This window comes from Oncorhynchus gorbuscha, linkage group LG08 (assembly GCF_021184085.1).
Source record: "Oncorhynchus gorbuscha isolate QuinsamMale2020 ecotype Even-year linkage group LG08, OgorEven_v1.0, whole genome shotgun sequence".
NCBI classification, from domain to species: Eukaryota; Metazoa; Chordata; class Actinopteri; order Salmoniformes; family Salmonidae; genus Oncorhynchus; species Oncorhynchus gorbuscha.
In genome coordinates this window covers 31,498,752-31,519,339 of record NC_060180.1, presented here as the reverse complement: position 1 = coordinate 31,519,339, position 20,588 = coordinate 31,498,752, and the positions used below count along the sequence as shown (strand labels likewise).

At 42.4% G+C, this 20,588-nt stretch overlaps 1 protein-coding gene across 4 annotated transcripts in view; it reads right to left on the bottom strand.

Moving 5' to 3' along the window:
• Positions 1-20,588, bottom strand: part of LOC124041499 (arginyl-tRNA--protein transferase 1) — a 190,815-nt gene that overhangs the window by 127,434 nt on the left and 42,793 nt on the right. The window contains exons 6-8 of one of the 4 annotated variants that reach the window (XM_046359163.1): positions 15,051-15,256; positions 11,482-11,610; positions 9,333-9,461 (exon numbers count right to left, since the gene is read on the bottom strand). In XM_046359163.1, coding sequence (XP_046215119.1) covers positions 9,333-9,461; positions 11,482-11,610; positions 15,051-15,256 — 464 coding nt within the window. The remainder of the gene's footprint in view (positions 1-9,332; positions 9,462-11,481; positions 11,611-15,050; positions 15,257-20,588) is intronic. The other 3 variants (XM_046359165.1, XM_046359164.1, XM_046359166.1) reach the window with 3 other exon arrangements.

The window sequence follows — 20,588 nt, the reverse complement described above, 5'->3', positions numbered from 1 at the left end:
GTGGCACGAAACAGACAGATGTCAGTGTTGTGGTCCACACCTCTCTGGTCCTCCTTTCTGTCCCAGGCTCACAACACAGCAGTGAAACTGGGCAGAACACAAATATACTTGCACTCACACAAGCAGACACCTTCACAATTAACAGTCCTAGTGTTGTTATGGCACCAAGAAATAATCCGTCACCACAGACGGACTGACTGACTTCACTCATTTTTACAAGCTGGAGAATTAGGTAATTTGCTGTGCGCCATTGGCAGATAGCTAGGCAGGTGGAGATTTTTCCAGCACTCTGGGACAAAGGGTCCTCACAGGTGTGTGTATGAGACTATTCCTTGTGTTATTTATATCTTATATTATTCTTCTATATTTCTCTGCATTGTTGGGAAGGGCATATAAGTAAGCATTTCACTTAACACTGCCTGGTGTTTATGAAGCTTGTGACAAATACAATTTGATTTGAGACGCTGCATCCCAAACGGCACCCAATTCCCTAGATAGTGCCGGGACATTCAGAGAGAATGTCCCGGCACCGCATTCTAACTAGACAACCTCTTCTCCTCCTCCACCCCAATCACCTGAAAAAGTAAATTGTGAATTTGTATGTGCTCCCAGACACTGAAAACATCCCTGTTTCACAGCAAAATATTTCAACTGTGGGTGAAGATTTGGCAAGATAGTAAAAACACACCCTGAACCTTGCGCGAGACTCCAAGAGCACACGTCTTCATTTTCTGTGTAGCAGTATTCAATCATGAGCCTAGTCTCAATTTCAAGTGTGAATTGACCTCATCTAGTAGGATTTGCCATAATTGCCACAGAATAGGGTTTCAAAAACATTCAACAAGTAAATAAGTAACATCCCTAAATCACTTGAACCCTCAACGTTTGTACACATTAGCCACAACCACATTATCACATGCAAACACACACACACACACAATGGAACATGCTCATAAAATAGATAATGGTTGCTTTATTAGTTTTGAAGGAAAGAGACACTACATTACCAAAAGTATGTGGACACCTGCATGAACAACTTATTACAAAAATAATGGACATTAATATGGGGTTGGTCCCCCCTTTGCTGCGATAACGGCATTCAACTTCAAGGCTTTCCACTAGATGTTGGAACATTGCTGCAAGGACTTGCTTCAATTCAGCCACAAGCATTAGTGAGGTTAGGGCCCTGATGTTGGGCGATAAGGCCCATCTCGGTAGGAGTTCCAATTCATCCCAAAGGTGTACGATGGGGTTGAAGTCAGGGCTCTGTGCAGGACAGTAAAGTTCATCCACACCGATCTTGACAGACCATTTCTGTAAGGACCACGCTTTGTGCGTGGTCATGCTGAAACAGGAAAGGACCTTCACTGAACTGTTACCAGTAAAGTTGGAAACACAGAAGCGCCTAGAATGTCATTGTATGTAGTAACATTAAGATCTCCCTCCATGAAAAACATCCCCATTACTCATCCACCAATCTTCACAGTTGCCACTATGCAGAGGTAGATGGCGTTCTCCTGGCATCCGCCAAACCCAGATTCACCAGTCAGACTGCCATACAGTGAAGCGTGATTTATCACTCCAGAGAATACGTTTCCACTGCTCCAGAGAATTGCGGCAAGCTTTACAACACTCCAGCCGACACTTGGCACTGCGCATGGTGATCTTAGGCTTATGTGCGGCTGCTCAGCTATAGAAACCCATTTCAAGAAGCTCCCGACAACACAGTTCTTGTGCTGACATTGCGTCCAGAGGCAGTTTGGAACTCGGTAGTGAGTGTTAGCGCGTAAAAAGTCTCTGTCCTCTAAGACCTTCAGCACTCAGTGTGGCCTACCAGTTAGCAGCTGACCCGTTGCTACTCCTAGCCTTTCCCACCTCACAATAACAGCACTTGCAGTTGACCAGGGCAGCTCTAGCAGGACACATTTTAAGAACTGACTTGTTGGAAAGGTGGCATCCTATGACGGTGCCACGATGAATGTCAATGAGCTCTTCAGCAAGGCCATTCTACTGCCAATGTTTGTTAATGGCGATTGCATGGCTGTGTGCTTGATGTTATAAACCGGTCAGCAACGGGTGTGGAAGAAATTGCCGAAACAACTCATTTTAAAGTGTGCCCACATACTTTCGTATACAGTTGAAGTCGGAAGTTTACACATACAGCCAAATACATTTAAACTCAGTTTTTCACAATTTGACATTTTATCCTAGTAACAATTCCCAGTCTTAGGTCAGTTAGGATCACCACTTTATTTTAAGAATGTGAAATGTCAGAATAATAGTAGAGAATGTTTGTTCAGCTTTTCTTTCATCACATTCCCATTGGGTCAGAAGTTTACATACACTCAATTAGTATTTGGTAGCATTGCCTATAAATTGTTTAACTTGGGTCTACTTTTCTCACACACGCTTTTTCAGTTCTGCCCACACATTTTCTATAGGATTAAGGTCAGGGCTTTGTGATGGCCACTCCAATACCTTGACTTTGTTGTCCTTAAGCCATTTTGCCACATCTTTGGAAGTATGCTTGGGGTCATTGTCCATTTGGAAGACCCATTTGCAACCATGCGTTAACTTCCTCACTGATGTCTTGAGATGTCGCTTCAATATAGTCACAATTTTCCATCCTCATTCCCATCCGCTTCCATCTGGCCACTCTACTGTAAAGGCCTGATTGGTGGAGTGCTACATAGATGGTTGTCAATCTATTTTGTGAAGTGCACCAGTCCCTCCTGCAGCAAACCACTTCCACAACATGATGCTGCCACCTCCAGCCTACACGGTTGGGATGGTGTTCTTCAGCTTGCAAGCCCCCACCTTCTCCTCCAAACATAATGATGGTCATTATGGAGAAACAGTTCTATTTTTATTTCATCAGACCAGATGAAAAAGTACGATCTTTGTCCCCTTGTGCAGTTGCATACCGTAGTCTGGCTTTTTTTAATGGAGGTTTTGGAGCTGTGGCTTCTTCCTTGCTGAGCGGCCTTTCAGGTTATGGCGATATAAGACTTGTTTTACTGTGGATATACATACTTTTGTACCCAATTCCTCCAGCATCTTCACACGGTCCTTTGCTGCTGTTCTGGGATTGATTTGCACTTTTCGCACCAAAGTACGTTAATCTCTAAAAGACAGCCCACATCTCCTTCCTAAAGCGGTACATACATACATACTTTTGTACATACTATTGTTTGTACAGATGAACGTGGTACCATCAGGCGTTTGGAAATTGCTCCCAACGATGAACCAGACTTGTGGAGGTCGACAACTTTTTTTCTGAGGTCTTGGCTGATTTCTTTTAATTTTCCAATGATATCAAGCAAAGAGGCACTGAGTTTCAGGGTAGGCCTTGAAATATATCCACAGATACACCTCCAATTGACTCAAATTATGTCATTACCCCATCAGAAGCTTCTAAAGCCATGACATCATTTTCTGGAATTTTCCAAGCTGTTTAAAGGCACAGTCAACTTAGTGTATGAAAACTTCTGATCCAATGGAATTTTGATACAGTGAATTATAAGTGAAATAATATGTCTGTAAACAATTGTTGGAAAAAGTACTTGTCATGCACAAAGTATATGTCCTAACCGACTTGCCAAAACTATAGTTTGTTAACAAGAAATGTGTGGAGTGGTTGAAAAACAAATTTTAATGACTCCAACCTAACTGTATGTAAACTTCCGACTTCAACTGTATATGGGTCATTCCAAGAATCGAGTACATAGTTTTTTTACTTTTTACCCTTTATATCCCCAATTTCGTGACATCCAATTATATCCCCAATTTTGTGACATCCAATTGTTAGTCTTGTCCCATCGCTGCTACTCCTGTACGGACTAGGGAGAGGCAAAGGTCGAGAGCCACACTGCTCACTTAACCCGGAAGCCAGCCGCACACCAATGTGTCAGAGGAAACACTACAACTGGCGATCGAAGTCAGCTTAAAAGGCGCGCAGCCAGTCACAAGGAGAGCATGATGGGACAAGGAAATACCGGCCGGCCAAACCCTCCCGTAACCCGGATGGTGCTGGGCCATCTCCACAAAATAACAAAGTGAAAGTGTTTCTAAAAATGTTGGCAAAATTCAAAATTAAATACAGAAATCTAATTTACATACAGTACCAGTCAAAAGTTGACACCTACTCATTCAAAAGGTTCTTTATTTGTTCTATTTTCTACATTGTGGAGTAATAGTGAAGACATAAAAGATAAGAAATAACATATGGAATCATGTAGTAAAACAAAATAGTGTGAAAATTATTCAAAGTAGCCACCCTTTGCCTTGACAGCTTTGCACACTCTTGGCATTCTCTCAACCAGCTTCATGAGGTAGTCACCTGGAATGCATTTCAATTAACAGGTGTGCCTTGTTAAAAGTTAATTTGTGGAATTTATTTCCATCTAATGCAATTGAGACAATCAGTTGTGTTGTGACAAGGGGGGGTATACAGAAGATATTGGTAAAAGACCAAGTCCATACGGCAAGAACCGCTCAAATAAGCCAAGAGAAATGACAGACCATCATTACTTTAAGACAGGAAGGTCAGTCAAGCACTTTGAAGGTTGCTTCAAGTGCAGCTGCAAAAACCATCAAGCGTTAAGATGAAATTGGCACTCGTGAGGACCGCCACAGGAAAGGAAGACAGAGTTACCTCTGCTGCACCTCAGAAATTGCAGGCCAAATAAATGCTTCAGAGTTCAAATAACAGACAACGTCAACTGTTCAGAGACTGTGTGAATCAGGCTATAAGGGTTGAATTGTTGCAAAGAAACCACTCCTAAGGACACAAACAAGAAGAAGAGACTTGCTTGGGCCAAGAAACACTAGCAATGGACATTAGACCGGTGGAAATCCATCATTTCGTCTGATGAGTCCAAATTTGAGATTTTTGGATCCAGCCGCCGTCTCCTTGTGAGACACAAAGTAGGTGAACGGATTTTCTCCACATTTGTGGTTCCCACCATGAAGCATGGAGAAGGTGGTGTGATGGTGCTTTACTGGTGACACTGTCAGTGATATATTGAGAATTCAAGGCACACTTAACCAGCATGGCTACCACAGCATTCTGCAACAATGTGCCATCCCATCTGGTTTGCGCTTAGTGGGACTATTATCAGTTTTTCAACAGGACAATAACCCAACACACCTCCAGGCTGTGTAAGGGCTACTTGACCAAGAAGGAGTGCTGGAGTGCTGCATCAGATGACCTGGCCTCCACAATCACCCGCCCTCAACGCAATTGACATGGTTTGGGATGAGTTGAACCGCAGTGTACAGTGAAGGAAAAACAGCCAAGAAGTGCTCAGCATGTGGGAACTCTTTCAAGACTGTTGGAAAAGCATTCCTCCTGAAGCTGGGTGAGAGAATGCCAAGTGTGTGCAAAGCTGTCATCAAGGCAGAGGGTGGCTACATTGAAGATTCTAAAATATATTTAGATTTATTTAACCCTTTTGTTTACTACTTGATTCCATATGTCTTATTTTAAAGTTTGATGTATTCACTATTATTCCACAATGTAGAAAATAACAAAAATAAAAGAAAAACCCTTGAATGAGTAGGTGTGTTCCAAGTTGACTAGTACTGCAAGTATTTAGACCCTTTACTCAGTACTTTGTTGAAGCACCTTTGCCAGCGATTACAGCCTTGAGTCTTAGGTATGACGCTACAAGCTTGGCAAACCTGTAATTGTGGAGTTTTTCCCCATTCTTCTCTGCAGATCCTCTCAAGCTCTTCAGGTTGGATGGACAGCATCAATGCACAGCTACTTTCAGGTATCTCCAAGGATGTTCGATCGGGTTCAAGTCCGGGCTCTGCCTGGGCCATTCAAGGACATTCAGAGACTTGTCCTGAAGCTACTCCTGCGTTGTCTTGGCGGCATGCTTTGGGTTGTTGTCCTGTTGGAAGGTGAATCATTGCCCAAGTCTGAGGTCCTGAGTGCTCTGGAACAGGTTTTCATCAAGGATCTCTGTACTTCGCTCCGTTCATCTTTCCCTCAATCCTGACTATCAGTCCCTGCCACTGGAAAAACATCCCCACAGCATTTTGCGGCTACCACCATGCTTCACCGTAGGGATGGTGCAAGGTTTCCTCCAGACGTGACGTTTGGCATTCAGACCAAAGAGTTCAATCTTAACTTAATCAGACCAGAGAATCTTGTTTCTCATGGTCAGAGTTCTTTAGGTGCCTATTGGCAAACTCCAAACGGGGTGTCATGTGCCTTTTACTGAGGAAAGGCTTCCATCTGGCCACTCTACCATAAAGGCCTGATTGGTGCAGTGCTGCAAAGATTGTTGTTCTTCTGGAAGGTTCTCCCATCTCCACAGAGGAACTATGGAGCTCCATCGGTTTCTGGTTCACCTCCCCGACCAAGGCCCTTTCTCCACCGATTGCTCTACAGACAATTCCATCAACCTCATGGCTTGGTTTTTGATCTGACATGCACTGTCAACTGTGGGACATTATATCGACAGGTGTGTGCCTTTCCAAATCATGTCCAATCAATTGAATTTCTCACATGTTGATTCCAATCAAGTTGTAGAAACATCTCAAGGATGATCAATGGAAACTGGATGCACCTGAACTCAATTTCCAGTCTAATAGCAAAGGGACTGAATACTTACGTAAATAAGAGCGTTTTTTATTATTATAAATGTGCAAACATTTCTAAAAATCTATTTCTGCTTTGTCATTATGCTTTGCAACTTACTTTAGTGCCTTGATGCATTTTCGGAAATATGTTTTATTCTGTACAGCCTTTTTACTCTGTCCATTAGGTTAGTATTATGAACGACAACGTTAAAGCATCCTCACTTTCCTCCCATCACAGACATTAAACCCTGTAACTGCTTTCATGTCATCATTGGCCTCATGGTGAAATTCCTGAGCGGTTTCCTACTTCTCCGGCAACAGAGTTAGGAAGGAAGCCTGTATCTTTGTAGTTACCGGGTGTATTGATACACCATCCAAAGTGTAATTAATAACTAAACCATGCTCAAAGAAATACTCAAATGTGAGCTTATTTTATTTTACCAATCTACCTATAGGTGCCTTTCTTTGCGAGGCATTGGAAAACCTCGCTGATTTTTTATGTTGAATCTGTGTTTGAAATGTACTGCTTGACCGAGGGGTGGGGTACAGAGATGAAGTAGTCATTCAAAAATCTATGTTAAACACTATTATTGCACAGAGTGAGTCCATGCAACTTGTGACTTCACTGAAAATTAAATAAAATCAGATTTAAGATGAATATAGACTTGCTAAAGTGCCAAAAATCAGTTTGGAAGGTTTTAACCCACTTTAACCCTGCCATTTCTTCAAGTTTTTACCATAATTTTAAAGCCCTGTTTATGTCCTTGCTTTGACAAAGTCATTTCTGAAGATTATTTGATATGTGATTAATGATGAATTTAAGTCTGTCCTTAATGTGAACTGATATGGTAAATCTATTCCTTTTAAAATCTTTTTTTCAATAGAAACATTGAATATACAGTATAATAGTCAAATCATAATGTAAAAGCAGGTGAGCTGGTTCTACTCTTTCTGGCCATTTTCTGGTGTTTAGTGGTGGAAAACTGAGTGAGTTGAGCATAACACCCTGTTACCCATAATGAAGATGGGCTAGAAATGTTTGAAAAATGTTTGGTTTTTTTTATTTTAAAAAAAAGTGTGGGGTTGCACTCAATTGCAGCTTGCTTTTGCACAAAACAAGTTTCCGTTTCCATTCCCCGTCACAAGGGGATTTATGTTTCATTTAAGATAAAACCTCAACCCTGTTACAGTCAAACGCTGTTACTTTATTGGCACTTACTATAGGTCTTGTTTTTCCCCTTAAGATGGGAAAACATGTTTTTTTATGAAGTGAAACGTGTGCTCTCTATGACAGAATGTTAAAATTAATTGAAATTCATTTTTTTTACCAAGTTACACTACCCAAAATGCACTGTGTGTGGAATGACCCATATGATCCACACTGGCTCATTAGAGTTTAGTGTTGTGATTAATAGTTGTTGATTGAGAGGAGTATCCAGGATTCAGGCCAGCCTCATCCTGTTCATTAGATTGAAACTAACTCCCTGATCGCCTGATCACCTCAGTGTGGACCAACCAAGTCTGCTCTAAGTAAAGCTCCGCCTTATCTCAGCTCACTGGTCACCATAACAACACCCAACCGTAGCACGTGCTCCAGCAGGTATATCTCACTGGTCATCCCCAAAGCCAACACCTCCTTTGGCCGCCTTTCCTTCCAGTTTTCTGCTGCCAATGACTGGAACGAATTGCAAAAATCGCTGAAGTTGGAGACCTATATCTCCCTCTAACTTTAATCATCGGCTATCTGAACAGCTTACCGATCGCTGCAGCTGTACATAGCCCATCTGTAAATAGCCCACCCAACTACATACCTCATTCCCATATTGTTTTTATTTACTTTTTTGCACACCAGTATTTTTACTTGCACATCAACTTCACATTATCACTCCAGTGTTAATTAGCTAAACGTTAATTACTTCGCTACTATGGCCTATTTATGCCCTTAACTCCTTACTCCATTTGCACACAGTGTATAAAGATTTGTCTATTGCGTTATTGACTGTACTTTTGTTCATCCATGTGTAACTGTGCTGTTGTTTTTGTCACACTGCTTTGCTTTATCTTGGCCAGGTCGCAGTTGTAAATGACAACTTGTTCTCAACTGAGTGTGTCTTAGCTAACCCTGGTTAATACACACATGGCACCCTATTCCCTGTAATCGCTCTGGGCTCTGCTCAAAAGTACTGCACTATATAGGGAATAGGATGCCTTGAGACACAGCCCATGAAACACACAGGCAATGACATGCATTGAGTTCACCTCATCATAAATCACCATCAAACACAATGGAATCAACTTACATAATGGCATGCAGGGTAATCTAACCGTTAAACACACCACAATGGGTATGTGTATGGGGTTATCTGCAAACAAGCATGCAGGAGATTTGCTGTGTCAACATGCTACGCAGTCAGCGCAATAATGTGATGTTAAGGACATTGTACTCAAAAATGGAAAAGTAAACCGGCAGAAAATTCTCAACAGGACAGATCGCTGACATAATTTAAATAAATTAATATTTATATCTAGGCATATTTTATCTGCAGACAAATTAACAGATATTTATTTCAAGTTAATTGGCAACAAAAAAGAACTTCAATCCTTCTATGGATGGTACTGTGTTTGTGATGGAGGAGCAAAATGTGGCAGGGTGGCGTGTACAGCACAGCGCATGGTAGCATTGTGACAGTCACTGTGCCCTGTGCATTACAGTAGGTGCGATGTCAGAAACGTTACCGTACCTCACTCTCGTTACACTCGGAAGGGGTGTCGCCGTGAACGGCCATCTGGTAGCGTGCGTACAGCGCTGCCGACTGCTCATAGGTCGCCATGAACTGAGGATCATCATCATTGACGGGCACTAGCCTCACCTTCGGAGAGGATGGTGAAAGAAGAAGTGGAGGGATGGATAAAGTCAACATTGGTTGTCGAGAGTGGGGACAGCGAAGGAGGAAAGACAAACGGCGAAGAAGAATGAGGACATACAGTATGGAGTTGGGGTGTTGGAGGGAAAATGAAGAGGAGGAAGGTGTGGTATTGGTTTGCAGGGGGGGATGGACAGACAATAGGAGAACCAAACAATAAGTGGAGAGGTTTTAGACAATGCCGCATAAGCAGTTTAGCACTATAAAAACGTTCTACTGAAGCAATTCAGACTCCCAGTTCAAAGTTCTGTTGATTCTTTTTTTTTTTTTTTTAGCTGCTCGGTTCTGAATTGAGACGAGTCAGGCCAATCAAGATTCCAACCATAGAATTAACAACAAACCAAAACTAAGAATTCTGGGAGAGTGAGTCCAATGGTGGTTACTGCCTGGAGATGAGGGATCCAAGGACCCTGAAGATGAGGCTAGTGTACCACCCCCACGCCACGGTTGACGACAAACCCTCAGAGAAAGACAGGGGACTAGAGGTTGACTGGAGTTCTAAGATATGAGATTCAAGGAACAACAGGCATCCACATTCCACACACACACACACACACACACACTCGCATTCAGATAGGGATCTACACACTCGCTTTTACTCTTGTATACATCCAGATGAGACAATAGCAATGTCCCAAGTGGTGTGAGATTTACACAGATAAAAAAAAATCAGGCTGAGCTCCAGCCTTCGAGACAGAATGTCTGGTGAGAACCGCAGGGCGGAGACAATCCTCCGACTGTGTCAAGTGCCAGCATAGGCAAAAACGACAAACTAATGCTAACACTGAATTTTAAGTGGATGCTTCAGTTCAACAACTGTGACTGGTTGTTTTTATTCCATTCCCAAACTAGCAGGAGTGATGGGCACAGAGGGAGTGGAAGACTGATGGAAGAAAAGAGGAAGAGGGTGGGAATGAATACCTGACTGCCACCATATTCAAACAGCTAAAGGTAGCATCCCAAATGGCACCCTATTCCCTACATAGTGCACTACTTGGTTCTGGTCAAAAGTAGTGCACTAGGTACAGAATAGGGTGCTACTTAGGACACACCCAGAAACTAAAAGACCCCATTAGACTGAGGCACCTGTAGAAACACTGCCTTCACCCTCCTCCGTGTATGGGAAATTTCCCCCTGCGACCGAACAAGAGATCACATGCACACACATTCAGACATCCACAAACATGTAACAGAGCGCGCACACAGACACTCTCCCCTAATCCTGAGTCCTTCATTCACTTTCTCCGTTTCATTCATACCCATACCACAAGAGGTTGGTGAAGCCTTAATTGGAGAGGATAGACTCGTGGTAATGGCTGGAGCATTATTAGTGGAATGATACCAAATAAATGGGTTCCTTGTGTTTGATGCCATTCCACTAGCTCCTTTCCAGCCATTATTATGAGCCGTCCTCCCCTCCGCAGCCTCCTCTGGCCCACAGTCACACTTTCAATTTCTTATTATCTCCATCCTAACCACTTCCATAGCCAGAGAGTGATTATGGTAATCTTGTCACCTAACTCCACGTTCTCGCCATTTCCCCTCCACTACTCTATCAAATGTCTCCATTCCCTTTCCATTCCCTTTCACCCCATTCACTTGCATCTGTATCGTCTTAGTTGCCTGATGACAGATGGCACACAAACATTGATCAGAGATACTTCGCTCACATTGGAGAGAGACTGATTATACTATTTGGAAAACTCCAGATAACAATTACATCTGTCGGTTCAAGATGTTCACCCAATGTTGACGAGATGCTCCTGATGATGTTTTAATGTTGTTTGTTTTTATATAAATCATGTTATGAATCCAAAGACAAATTTCCCACATGGTGTTTTATAATAAAGACAACTGAATTTACTCTCAACACTGTTCACTGTGTTTTGATATCAAAAGCACCACTTAACCCTCACCCTCCCTTCCCCCTGTGCCCCTTGAGCAGGTTGACCTGCTGACCCCTGACCTGGCTCTCGGTGGGCTTGTCTGGAGGGTCGTGGTGAATGGCCATCTGGTAGAGTTTGTACACCTGGTAGGAGGCGTCGAAAGAGGCTTTGAACTGTGAACTGGGGGGGTTGGAGCGCACTAGCCTCACCTTCAAAAGAGGGATGGGCAGAGAAGGGTTAACACAAATATAAAAAAAGACAGGCATTTAAATATGACACAGAACGATAAGTGGAGACAAATCCACACAGAGGGTACACTACATTCACATATTAAAGCAGAGGGAGGAAAAATGTATTTAAAAAGTATGAAAGAAACAGAATGGAGGGTAAACTGAACGTCTCGTCCTCCATTAACTCTGTCCGTCACTAAGGCAAATCTTTGAGTGTTACATTTCTCAATTTCAAGCATGCCACATCAGGCTTTAAACCATCTAAGCCATTTTCCTCCTTTAAGGTAGGCCCTTGTGAACATTTTTAAGAAGATGTTTTGTATTAAGTTAGCATTCTATATTCCATGTGTGTGGGGACAGGATACACCAAGGTGAGCCTTTATTATACATCTTGAAAAAGGTATTTGACTGAATGATTAACACCGTAAACATCATTCAGAAGTTATATTGGGTGGGAGTTATTTACAATGCAGTTTTTCTATTACCGCAACCACAGGTGCTACACCCAAGCAGTGAGGTTGATAAAGGAGGAGGGCGTGTTTGTTTCCATCTCCATGGAGACAAGCAGAGTGACAGGTGAGAGCATGACAAAAGAGAACAAATAGGGTAAACACCACAAGTGTTTTGTCATCATGTTTAAAAGAAACATCATTTAAAGACCTTACTTGGGTTGATCTCCTGAAAAACCAAAGAGATCATTCAAACATGACCTGTGTGTGTGTGTGTGTGTGTGTGTGTGTGTGTGTGTGTGTGTGTGTGTGTGTGTGTGTGTGTGTGTGTGTGTGTGTGTGTGTGTGTGTGTGTGTGTGTGTGTGTGTGTGTGTGTACACACACACCTCTTATAAACCCTATTTCCAGTGCTTCACCATGTCATGTCAAGCTACAGTAGGGGAGGATTAGAACCAGTTTTAAAACAGGCCCAAAAGTCAGGCAGCCAGGCCTTTGAGCTTAGGATAAAGCATAACCACTAGTGTTGAGATTGAATTCTCACAATCTTCATAATCCCCCCAGCTTCATTTTAATTAAACATGTTTGTTTTTAAGTTTTTGTTGGCCAACATGCCCCTGCCATTTGAATAGTAGCCTGCGAGGGAATTTAACCCAAGGTTTGTTTGAGTTGGACATGCACAGGGCTCTCATATGACTGCTTGGTACACGCACTGTATATTCAAACAAAGATGTTGGGCCTTTTACGTAAAAGATAGTAAGTAAGGCCTCTTTAAATGTACTTTTAAAACTCCGGGTATCCTTTGATAGGCCAAAATAGTTTTATTGAGCCAACACCACACTGGATAGTTTGGTGAAAACGCAACGCTCTCATAACAAATCGAATGAGATGGCACCGACAGACTAACACCAAACCATTCCAATAATGTTTCTGTAATGCCGCGTAATTAAAATGGGAGAGATATTGGCCTTCAAAAGCCCCTGTAAGCCGATATGTTGTTCCACATGTGGAACTCTGTGTGAGCCCATATCCTGTTCTCTTTGATAAAAACACACAGAAGAGACTCGCTGACTATAGAATGTGTCTGATAAACAGAGAAGGCCAATGGCCAAACAAGAGCAAGTGAACGTGTGAGAGGAGAGTGGGTTTATAACTAAAAGATCATAAATAATAGGAAGGCATATTGAGCGAGAAAGACAGGTTGGTGTTATACGCTTCTCTTTGGGGAAAGGGGGGGGCCTGTCAATCGTGTGTCCACACTGACCCCTGGTGGTGGCAAGGGCACAAGTATGTGTCCCAACCTGACCCTCCAGAGATCTCATCTATGTCATTCACTAAAAGCCACTAGTTTTACTGTAAAACACTAAGGGTTGTGGATGAGAACAGGGTTGTGGTTACAGGAAAAGGCTTTATTACAATTCCCATAGTCTCAATGTGTCTATCAATACAAGGAAAGGGGCCTTACCTATAGTCAGGGGCCCCTTACCCTCAATCACATCTCCTCTCTCTCTTTAACGTCTCTCATTGGGGCCATATGTACATGCTTCTCTCCTCCTCCCAGTCCTTTCCTAATGATTGTCTGACTCCATCACTCAGGCGGTCTGACATGTTTAACGGTTGTGCTGGTGATGAAGTGGAGCTGGAATGTTGTTAATTGCATTTGTGTAAACACCCAAAATATCCTTGCGGTCCAAGACCTTCAGTTTCCCCCTGTAGCTCCACAGCTTACTCAACAAATCTGAACTGGGGTGTATTTGGTGATATGAAACGTTCTGATAGAAAGTTGTCGATAGAAATAGAATAAATAGAGCAGACTTGCCCGATCCCTATTCTACATGACAGGCAGTCAGATGTGCTCGACTCAATTCACTTCTATCTAATTCTGAACTTTCTGGTATGTTAGATCATCCTGAACTGGCTCCTGCTGAAGTCTAAGACTCTTAAAGTCAAAGAGTGGTGTAAATGGCAAAACCCAGATTCAATTATCTCCATAATCATCAGAATCCTAAACATCCCAATTCCTAGCATTGATTGCAGCCCATCGGCATGCTTTAGGCCTACAAACTTGTGTTTCAAAACACATGAGCCTTTCAATCATCTTAAATTGCCAAACAACAAATTAACCTTCAATTGGGTGGCTCGACTTTGTGTGTACGTTCATCCACTTAAGGAAATTGAATGAGTAAACATCACAGCCAATAGAAGTAATCAAATCAGCTAAGATGAGCTGATTGGGAGAGGAGTCTGATGGGAGCTCAGTGCCAGTCAGTGAATGAATAGCTCGTCTCAAGGTCTGGCTTAATCAAAAGCTGACATCACTCTAGACTACCAACCTCAGCGAAAGTCAAGAGGATGGACCAAAACTTCACCTTATACTGGAAAGGGATTTTTTTTTTTTTAATCTGGGCTTGTGTTCCAAATGGAACTACATTTCCTTCAGTGCACTACTTTTGACCAGGGCCCATTAGAGCTTTGGTCAAAAGTAATACACTATAGGTTATGGGGAATAGGGTGCCATTTGGGATGTAGCCCTGCCTGCAGTACATCCCAGAGCCAAAAGTACATTTACAGCTCTTATAAACAATGCAGAGCTCTGCAGTCGTTTGAATGTGATTACTTGGGGTAGCCTGACCCCGTGTGTGTGGTCAGGCTACCATTTGGTTGAGTTTGTGTCGTGAAGTGCTGGATTTTCCACTTGGGCTCTGGCCGTACCATTCTCCCCACAGGCACGCATGGTGAAGTCACTGGGTTAGGGAAGCCGATAGAGGCCTCTCTCTGGCCGGGTCTGACGGTAGATCCTTTGGAAGTGGATAGACTTAAAGCAATATAGAGGAAACTCACCTAAAGCCACTGGAAGGCTAGGTGGCACCATCACTGTGTTACTTACACCCATCCGGTTCCATCAGCTCTGTAGACATTGAATGAGTAGGGGCTAGGAAGTAGCTGTAGACCTGAACCCCTCTCTCGCTTACCTCGAGACGGTGCAGAGGACTATCGGGCAGAGATTCGTTGATGAACTCCTCCAGGGCTTTGGGTTGGTTGAGCTGGACTGGCGTGGCGGGGTTAGAGGTCGGGACTCCACCCCCCACCTGTCTCTTCTGCTCCTTCTGCAGCCGGCGAGCCTTCCTCAGTTCTTTGGCTTTCCTACACAACGGCCTGCCGGGGTCCGCTCCTACCCCTGAAGGGGAGGAGAGAGATGGAGAAGAGTGGGATGGAGAGCGGAGAAAAATAGGAAGAGAGAGGGTGGGAGGGACAGAATAAATACTATTGTTAGAAACTAGAATGCTGTAGATGGGAGCACAAGTTTCCTTTCCAAGGGTGCGAGAACTTCAGGATGTTAACACCACATCGTAATCCTGTTTCGCTCCAAAAACAAGCTTGGGGTATGGCATTTCCAAAACTGTTCAATATAAAATAATTGTGTAAAAGAAGAACTAAACTACAGCCTTATGGAACAGGCGAACAAGTTTCCCCTTCATGCAAGACTTCTGCATGAGGTTTATTAACACGGTAGTGTGGGAGAGAGAAAGAGGTGGTTACTTTTAAACGATGTTGCCATTGATGATGAGTCCCACATTTGGGGATGTTTTGTGGGTGTGAGGCCATGTTTCCAATGGCTTTGCTCCCCTCAGGCGAAGTCGGATTGCCTTGTTTGCTTTAGCGTAGCCTCCACACGCATGCGCCAACACACACAAAAAAAAAAAAAACAGCTCTACATGGATGTCGTTTTCTATTTTTTCCCCCCTTCCTCAATACATGACATCACCGCACGAGAACCTATAAAACAGCATGGGTTGTGTTTGTTGACTGCAAGTGATTTCTTGGCTTTTTGTGGACACCTTTGGTTTCAAATGAAGGGGTATCAACTTAGGAGATAGAAGGTCCTCTGCCTCTGGGGAGTTTCCAATCGAATGACGAAGATCATGACCATACAGGACAGTGTGTGAATTTATTTATTTATTTTTATTTCACCTTTATTTAACCGGGTAGGCTAGTTGAGAACAAGATATCATTTGCAATTACGACCTGGCCAAGATAAAGCACAGCAATTTGACACAAACAACACAGAGTTACACATAATAAACAAAACATAGTCAATAATACAGCACAACAAAAGAAAACAAAAAAGTCTATGTACAGTGAGTGCAAATGAGGTAAGATAAGAGAGTTAAGGCAATAAATAGGCCATGGTGGCAAAGAAATTACAAAATAGCAATTTAAACACTGGAATGGTAGATGTGCAGAAGATGAATGTGCAAGTAGAGATACTGGGGTGCAAAGGGGCAAGACAAATAAATACTGTATGGGGATGGGGTAGGTAGATGGGCTGTTTACAGGTGGGCTATGTACAGGTGCAGTGATTTGCTCTGACAGCTGGTGCTTAAAGCTAGTGAGGGAGATATGGGTCTCAAGCTTCAGTGATTTTTGTGCAGTTCGTTCCAGTCATTGGCAGAGTTTAGTCTAACCAGACACCCAGGTATTTGTAGTTGTCCACGTATTCTAAGTCAGAGCCGTCCAGAGTAGTGATGCTGGACGGGCGAGCAGGTGCGGGCAGGGATCGGTTGAGTAGCATGCATTTAGTTTTCCCTGCGTTTAAGAGCAGTTGGAGGCAACGGAAGGAGAGTTGTATGGCATTGAAGCTCGTCTGGAGGTTAGTTAATACAGTGTCCAAAGAGGGGCCAGAAGTATACACAGTGGTGTTGTGCTGGATGGTTTGGACAGGGCTGCAGGTTCTGATGGGAAACAGCGTTCAGCTTTCCAGCATGTCAGTAGCTGCTCCACAGAGTACTGGACCTTAAGCAGAGGTGTGTCTGTTGCTGACATCAGAGGGAGCACACTACAATCACAAGAGCAGTGTCTTAGAGACAAACATACAAACCAGGCTGATACAGTTCAAACAGGATAGGAGAAGAGTACTGTAAGGAAACTGGATCTTCTTCCAGACCTACTACGAAAAGTGACACACACAAACCCCATTCTTTACAGAGGAGTCTGTTGCATCTATATGACAGAGGACCGAGACAGACGGACTACTCTGTCAACTTGACGCACGCATATATTGCGCAATGCAGCTCCATCCCTCCCCACCTGGCCTTCTGCAAGCCGCTACCAAAAGCACTCTTGATTGGCGAATGTCATATCAGAGACCCGCAGGAGGAGAGGGCAAGTATTAGTGTCAGGAACCAGAACCAAGGTCATATTCACTAGTCAAACAGAAGAAAAATAACTGAAACAAGGACTACCTAAAAACGTGTCCAATCAGAAGATTAGTTTATTTTCTGTTGCAAAGCATTTTACTACTAACTAATATGACCGTGTGTCAAAACTGGGTGGAACGATCCTCAGCCTTCAGCATAGACCTACACATACTAACTAATGTCTCCACATTCTATGAACTGTACACTCCCTTCAGTATCTATATGGGCGGTACTTTGAATTGAGGGCTACACACTTTTCTGTAAATCATTCATTGAGGTAAGAGTTGTGAGCTTATCTGAACTCAATCAGGACCCCGAGAGACCATAGATAAATCCCTCAGTCACAGTTAACTTTGCAGTTGTCTGGGTGCTAATGCTATGGGGCAGGTTGAGTGATTCTGTGTCTAGACTCTAGACAATAGACACCAAGTTATGAGACAAAGTGAAATGAAGGAGAGAGCGTGAGAAAGCAAGAAAAAGTGGGAGGGAAGATCTGAATAGCATACTCATTATAGCCTCTCTCCTCAAATCGCATTGGATGAGAAAGCTAGAGGTCCGTCCCCTCTGACCTCTTCTAATGGGTTTTGAGAAGGAGGCGGGGATAGTGGCGAGAGGATGCGAGGCAGTGGAGGCTCCTCAGAGGAGGCACAAAAGGACCATCCACTGTGAATTTCATAATGGTAAAACATTTAAAGTTGTACTTTTTAGATAAAACCACACTAAGTATATTCACGTCACCGAATAATTGATTTAAACACTTTTGCAATGAAAGTCTACAGTAGCTTCAACAGAACTATGTAAGGCAGCACCATTGTGAAGCCGATCCAATTCACATTCTTCCAGAGACCAACAGAAAATAATGTGTCTCAGTCAGATGACTGAGGAGAGAGAGCATTACCTCCTTCCCTTGTATATCCTCAAATTCTCTCCGTATCCTGTGACTAAAGAGAGAACGTTTCCAAGCAGGAGATAAACAGAGAGCAGGAGTGACAGCACGGTCAAATGGTTTCCCTCCAAATAAGTAAAAACTAAACAGTCAGATTGAGCGGTCACATATCGGGTTCTGGCCTCTGTTCAGACTGAAGACTGTGACTGATCCAAACACAGCAGGGTTCTACATTTTTCTTTTTTTACTGCTACCAATTTTTTCACATGATTTTGGTCGCAGCAATATTTAATTAAAATAAATATATAATAATTGATCATGACCTGGACCCAGATTCACAAAAAAAGCTTAAAATATATTTTTTAAATAAGTTTAAGATAATTTGTAAGTGCAATTCCTAAAACATTTCTTAATGTAGGATTTTATGAACTTAACTGTATTTTTAAGATCAAGATTGTTGCGAAGCAATGAGCTAGCTAGCAAGGGCAATCATGTTAGCACATTTCTTACTGACAAAACAAATATACTTGGATTTAAAACAAAGTTTGAGAGTCAACTAAACATGTTCAATTGCTTTCATTGGCTTATTTTCCTCACTTCCATGAGTTTAAGACAAGGGTTGAGCCATGTTGGAATTAAGAACATCCAATAACTTGATTTATTTTGAAGAATCGTCTTAAGCATTTGCATATCAACAAGCAAGGTGCAGCAAACATAAGCACCATCGCTTGATAGTGCATAAACAATTTTAAAAGGATTGCATGAATAACTGGAATGATATATATTTTTTAAATTAGTTATTTGTTTAGATAGAGTAAAGGATATATTCTGTATAATCCTACAAATTCCTAGGGGGGGGAAAAAAACGTAGGCCGATAACCTATTTGTGTTTCCCTTACAATAAAACTGTAATTCATTTGATCACATTTATTTGTAGAATCGATTAGTAATAGAGTTATAGTAATGAATAAAGTCCAGTTACAGCTTTTGACAAAGTAGAAATGAAAAAGATAATATAAAATCAGCCAGGTGCACAGGTGAAATTATTTTGCTGCATTCTTCAACAAAAGGACCAGCTCATGAATTACATAAAGAAATAGCATATTGTAATATGTTAGTTTTTGCTTAGTAGCCAGATGTATGCTCCCGCGGGAGGTGTCATGTGCCGAATGCAACGACAGCACAGATATTCTTGGAAAAAGTTCAAATAGAGCTGCACCTCTTGAATTATGAGTGTTATTTGACAAGGGTAATAGAAACGGCAAAATATTGATACTACAATGCATTTCGAAAGTATTCAGGCCCCTTGACTTTTTCCACATTTTGTTACAGCACAACCTTATTCTAAAATGGGTTAAATAAAATCTCAATCTACACATTTTTATTTAGCAAACTTATTCAAATGAAACACATTTACATAAGTATTCAGACCCAGACCCTTTACTCAACTTTGTTGAAGCACCTTTGGCAGTGATTTACAGTCTTCTTGGGTATGACGCCACAAGCTTGACACACCTGTATTTGGAGAGTTTCTCCCATTCTTCTCTGTAGATCCTCTCAAGAACTGTCAGGTTGGATGGGTAGCTGCACAGCTATGTTCAGGTCTCTCCAGAGATGTTCGATCGGGTTCAAGTCCGGGCTCTAGCTGGGCCACTCAAGGACATTTAGAGACTTGTCCCAAAGCAAATGTTGAGTTGTCTTGGCTGTGTGCTTAGGGTCGTTGCCCTGTTGGAAGGGATGGTGCCTGGTTTCCTCCAGACGTGACGATTGGTATTCAGGCCAAAGAGTTCAATCTTAGTTTCATCAGACCAGAGAATCTTGTTGTTCATGGTCAGAGTCCTTTAGGTGGCTTGGGCAAACTCCAAGCGGGCTGTCTGAGGAGTGGCTTCCGTCTGGCCACTCTACCATAAAGGCCCGATGGGTGGAGTGTTGAAGAGATAGTTGTCCTTCTGGAAGGTTTTCACATCTCCACAAAGGAACTCAGGAGCTCTGTCAGGTCCCTGACCAAGGACCTTCTCCCCCGATTGCTCAGTTTAGCTGGGCGGACAGCTCTAGGAAGTGTCTTCCATTAAAAGAAGGATGGAGGCCACTTCAATGCTGCAGCAATTCCTTAGACTTCATGGCTTGGGTTTTGCTCTGACACGCACTGTCAACTGTGGGACCTAATATAGACAGATGTGTTTTGTGCTCAATTTCAAGTCTCATAGCAAATGGTCTGAATATTTAGGTAAAGGTATATTTTATTAATACATTTGCTAACATTAAAAATAAATTGTTTTTTGCTTTGTCATTATAGGGTATTGTGTGCAAATTTTAGAAAAAGCCTGTAGCAAAAAAAAAAAAAAAAAAAAAAATGAAATCACGGGGTCTGAATACTTTCCGAATGCATTGTATATCAAATTCAAAATGTTTACCTGCATGTGACT